This window comes from Borostomias antarcticus, assembly GCF_949987555.1.
Source record: "Borostomias antarcticus genome assembly, chromosome: 22".
Lineage (NCBI taxonomy): Eukaryota > Metazoa > Chordata > Actinopteri > Stomiiformes > Stomiidae > Borostomias > Borostomias antarcticus.
The window spans coordinates 6,411,985-6,417,576 of NC_140255.1; the positions used below are offsets into that span (position 1 = coordinate 6,411,985).

The 5,592-nt window shown below is 46.9% G+C and overlaps 1 protein-coding gene across 1 annotated transcript in view; it reads right to left on the reverse strand.

The window, feature by feature from the left end:
• Positions 1-4,412: 4,412 nt before the first annotated feature.
• aldoab (aldolase a, fructose-bisphosphate, b) overlaps positions 4,413-5,592 on the reverse strand; it is a gene marked incomplete at both ends in the record, with an annotated part of 5,813 nt that continues 4,633 nt past the window's right edge. Inside the window, one exon of the mRNA XM_084456484.1 lies at positions 4,413-4,505. Coding sequence (XP_084312610.1) covers positions 4,413-4,505 — 93 coding nt within the window. The remainder of the gene's footprint in view (positions 4,506-5,592) is intronic.

Consider the following 5,592-nt stretch of genomic DNA (forward strand, 5'->3'; position numbering starts at 1 on the left):
GTACATTTACATTTCAGTCAAATTAGCCTAGACTGTAGGGGATAGCTACATGGTGGAGAGGTAAGTTCACAAACTCATTAATGTTGCAGCCATTGTGAGTAATTAACTGAGTTACAAAAAATAACTAAAAAATAAAGTATTCAGTCCATCTCCACCTCCATCTCTACCTCCACCTCCATCTCTACCTCCATCTCTACCTCCACCTCCATCTCTACCTCCATCTCCACCTCCATCTCTACCTCCACCTCCATCTCTACCTCCATCTCCACCTCTATCTCTCGTCCTCTCTGAATGCCTGTCTATATGTCTCTTTGGCTTCCATGGTCCAGGGAGACTCGGGGGGTCCTCTGCAGTGCCAGCAGGCCTCGATGTGGGTCCAGGCAGGCATCACCAGCTTCGGGGTGCCCTGTGCCACCCCGAAGGACCACAGACCTACGACTCACCCTCTAAACAAGGACTACTCATCATGACCACAGACCTACGACTCACCCTCTAAACAAGGACTACTCATCATGACTAGACCTACGACTCACCGTCTAAACAAGGACTACTCATCATGACCACAGTCCTACGACTCACCCTCTAAACAAGGACTACTCATCATGACCACAGACCTACGACTCACCGTCTAAACAAGGACTACTCATCATGACCACAGTCCTACGACTCACCGTCTAAACAAGGACTACTCATCATGACCACAGACCTACGACTCACCGTCTAAACAAGGACTACTCATCATGACCACAGTCCTACGACTCACCCTCTAAACAAGGACTACTCATCATGACCACAGACCTACGACTCACCGTCTAAACAAGGACTACTCATCATGACTAGACCTACGACTCACCGTCTAAACAAGGACTACTCATCATGACTAGACCTACGACTCACCGTCTAAACAAGGACTACTCATCATGACTAGACCTACGACTCACCGTCTAAACAAGGACTACTCATCATGACTAGACCTACGACTCACCGTCTAAACAAGGACTACTCATCATGACTAGACCTACGACTCACCGTCTAAACAAGGACTACTCATCATGACCACAGACCTACGACTCACCGTCTAAACAAGGACTACTCATCATGACCACAGACCTACGACTCACCGTCTAAACAAGGACTACTCATCATGACCACAGTCCTACGACTCACCGTCTAAACAAGGACTACTCATCATGACTAGACCTACGACTCACCGTCTCAACAAGGACTACTCATCATGACCACAGACCTACGACTCACCGTCTAAACAAGGACTACTCATCATGACCACAGACCTACGACTCACCCTCTAAACAAGGACTACTCATCATGACCACAGACCTACGACTCACCGTCTAAACAAGGACTACTCATCATGACTACAGACCACTCACCGTCTAAACAAGGACTACTCATCATGACCACAGACCACTCACCGTCTAAACAAGGACTACTCATCATGACCACAGACCTACGACTCACCGTCTAAACAAGGACTACTCATCATGACCACAGACCTACGACTCACCGTCTAAACAAGGACTACTCATCATGACAACAGTTCTACGACTCACCGTCTAAACAAGGACTACTCATCATGACTAGACCTACGACTCACCGTCTAAACAAGGACTACTCATCATGACTACAGACCACTCACGGTCTAAACAAGGACTACTCATCATGACTACAGACCACTCACGGTCTAAACAAGGACTACTCATCATGACCACAGACCACTCACCGTCTAAACAAGGACTACTCATCATGACCACAGACCACTCACCCTCTAAACAAGGACTACTCATCATGACCACAGGCCTACGACTCACCGTCTAAACAAGGACTACTCATCATGACCACAGACCACTCACCGTCTAAACAAGGACTACTCATCATGACCACAGACCTACGACTCACCGTCTAAACAAGGACTACTCATCATGACCACAGACCTACGACTCACCGTCTAAACAAGGACTACTCATCATGACCACAGACCTACGACTCACCGTCTAAACAAGGACTACTCATCATGACTAGACCTACGACTCACCGTCTAAACAAGGACTACTCATCATGACCACAGACCTACGACTCACCGTCTAAACAAGGACTACTCATCATGACTAGACCTACGACTCACCGTCTAAACAAGGACTACTCATCATGACCACAGACCTACGACTTACCGTCTAAACAAGGACTACTCATCATGACTAGACCTACGACTCACCGTCTAAACAAGGACTACTCATCATGACCACAGACCACTCACCGTCTAAACAAGGACTACTCATCATGACCACAGACCACTCACCGTCTAAACAAGGACTACTCATCATGACTAGACCTACGACTCACCGTCTAAACAAGGACTACTCATCATGACCACAGACCTACGACTCACCGTCTAAACAAGGACTACTCATCATGACCACAGACCTACGACTCACCGTCTAAACAAGGACTACTCATCATGACCACAGACCTACGACTCACCGTCTAAACAAGGACTACTCATCATGACCACAGACCTACGACTCACCGTCTAAACAAGGACTACTCATCATGACTACAGACCTACGACTCACCGTCTAAACAAGGACTACTCATCATGACCACAGACCACTCACCGTCTAAACAAGGACTACTCATCATGACTAGACCTACGACTCACCGTCTAAACAAGGACTACTCATCATGACTAGACCTACGACTCACCGTCTAAACAAGGACTACTCATCATGACTAGACCTACGACTCACCGTCTAAACAAGGACTACTCATCATGACTAGACCTACGACTCACCGTCTAAACAAGGACTACTCATCATGACCACAGACCTACGACTCACCGTCTAAACAAGGACTACTCATCATGACCACAGACCTACGACTCACCGTCTAAACAAGGACTACTCATCATGACCACAGACCTACGACTCACCGTCTAAACAAGGACTACTCTTCAACTGCGCCAACGACACGTCATTGATGACTCAACTACCCTGATCCTTCCTCTTAAGCACCTATTATATTTCTATTTTGCTACTCTTGCACTTTGGCTTTAGTACTAGATTAAGATTATCTTATTCACTTATTTAGAAAGGAGAAGTATTTGTTTGTTCTGGTGAGTAGTACACTGAGTTTTTACGTTAAATGCAATTATTGTACTGTAAGTCACTTTCCATAAAAGCGTCAGCTAAATGACTAATGTAATCTGTAATGTAACAATGATTAGTCTCAATATGAAGAAGGCCTGGATGACGATGATGATTTTTTGTGATTCTTCTTCTAAATTTAAAAAAAAAATCTTTTTGCACTGTTTCACTGTCCGAGAGAAACAATGCTTTGCCTGCCTTCTCTGTATGTTTTCATGTAATTTCAAACATTTATTTTCACTCAAAATACATTTGAGTTTTCCCTCATTTACAGTGATGTTGAGCTTACAGCAAAAACACTGCACATGTACAGTATGTTGTTCACATGTGGAATGACAATAAAGCTTGGCTTGAATTGACTGTAATGTAAATGTCATTTGAATTAAAGAAGTGTAAACTGAGAAATATTCAAAAATGCATTAAATGAGATACTAATGCTGCTTAGGTTCTTGGTGGATCTAGAAAATAATACCGCTGTTATCGTCAGATTCATAATACTGCAGGTTACAGGTTTCCCGGCCCAAACCAAGATACCATAATGGTACTCATTGGTTTAAATGTTTCCCTTGTTAAAGGAAGTGCTGGTACTTTTTTAATACCTCTATTATTACATAATTACACACATTAAAACAAATCTAAACGCATGTTAGAATTACAGTAAGCTTTCTCATTCTGCCTCTGACCTGAACAGTTCACAATGCTGAGACGAAGCAGCAGATAACGTACCAGGATGCATTGTGGGTAAGTGTTGCGGTTGCCATGCTGATTGGTAGGCTGTTCCAGTGAAGAGGAAGCACAGTCGATGGGTTTGGGTAGGATACTTTATTCAATAGTTGTAGTTCGAAGCCTTACACTGGTGTTACGAGAACAAGGAATAATAGTGCATGTTGTGTAAAAACATGACGCAGAGGATCTCTTCACCAGGAAATACCGTGATTAGAAAAACTAAAGCAGGGGGAATGCAGGCACAACGTTTTTTTTTAGAATCTTCTCTTTGAAGCAGAAACCCAAAGAAAGTTTTTTTTGCATGTCTCTCTAAGCCTCTGTGTTTTATTATTACCAAGATGGCGGAACAGTGTCCAGGTCTTGGGTCTGGAGGGCGTCAGAGGGCCAGGTTCCCCAGGCCGCGCCGGCCGAGGCGCGGCAGCTTCCGTCGGGCGGTGGGGACAGGAAGGGGTGGGGCGTTGAGTGTTGGGTGTCGGGTGGTAGGACAGGAAGTTGAGGTGGTGGGTGGCGTGTGCAGAGAGTGTTTTAATAGGCGTGGTTGGCCACGTAGAGGGACTCTCCGGCAGCAGCGCTGTCCACGCCGGAGGCGTATTTGCCGACGCAGGCCTGGCTGTTGGCCTGGAGGAGAAACAACAGAGCAGGTTAGACAGAGGACCCCCCCCCTCCTAACGTTAGACAGAGGACAGTCCCCCCCCCCTCCTAACGTTAGACAGAGGATCTCCCCTCCTAACGTTAGACAGAGGACAGTCCCCCCCCCCCTCCTAACGTTAGACAGAGGACAGTCCCCCCCCCCCCCCTCCTCCTAACGTTAGACAGAGGACATCCCCCCCCCCCCCCTCCTCCTAACGTTAGACAGAGGACAGTCCCCCCCCCCCCCCCTCCTAACGTTAGACAGAGGACAGTCCCCCCCCCCCCTCCTCCTAACGTTAGACAGAGGTCATCCCCCCCCCCTCCCTCCTCCTAACGTTAGACAGAGGACAGTCCCCCCCCCCCCCCTCCTCCTAACGTTAGACAGAGGACAGTCCCCCCCCCCCCCCCTCCTAACGTTAGACAGAGGACCCCCGGCCCCCCCTTCTCTTCCCTCCTAACCTAGGATAGAGAAATCAGACATGGATCACCTACAGGACTTTAAAAATCCTTTCAAATACTTTAAATGTATGAAACTGAAACACCCTGACTCTCATATTCAGAAGTGTGTGTGTGTGTGTGTGTGTTACATGATTCAAATCCACCAGGATATGAGTGTGTGAGATGCGTGGTCATCGTGGGGACGGCAGTCAGTACGTACCAGTACGTGTGTGCATGCGTGCGTGTGTGTGTGCGTGCGTGTGTGTGTGTGTGTGTATACTGTATGTGTGTGTATGTGTGTTTATGTTTATGTGTGTGTGTGTGTGTGTGTGTGGCGTGTATGTTGTGTGTATGTGTGTGTGTGTGTGTGTGTGTATGTGTGTATGTGTGTGTGGTGTGTGTGTGTGTACGTGTGTGTGTGTGTGTGTATGTGTGTGGTGTGTGTGTGTGTGTGTATGTGTGTGTATGTGTGTGTGGTGTGTGTGTGTATGTGTGTGTGTGTGTGTGTGTGTGTGTGTATGTGTGTGTGGTGTGTGTGTGTGTGTGTGTGTGTGCGTGTGTATGTGTGTATGTGTGTGTGTGTGTGTATGTGTGTGTGGCGTGTATGTACTGTGTGTGTGTGTGTGGTGTGTGGTGT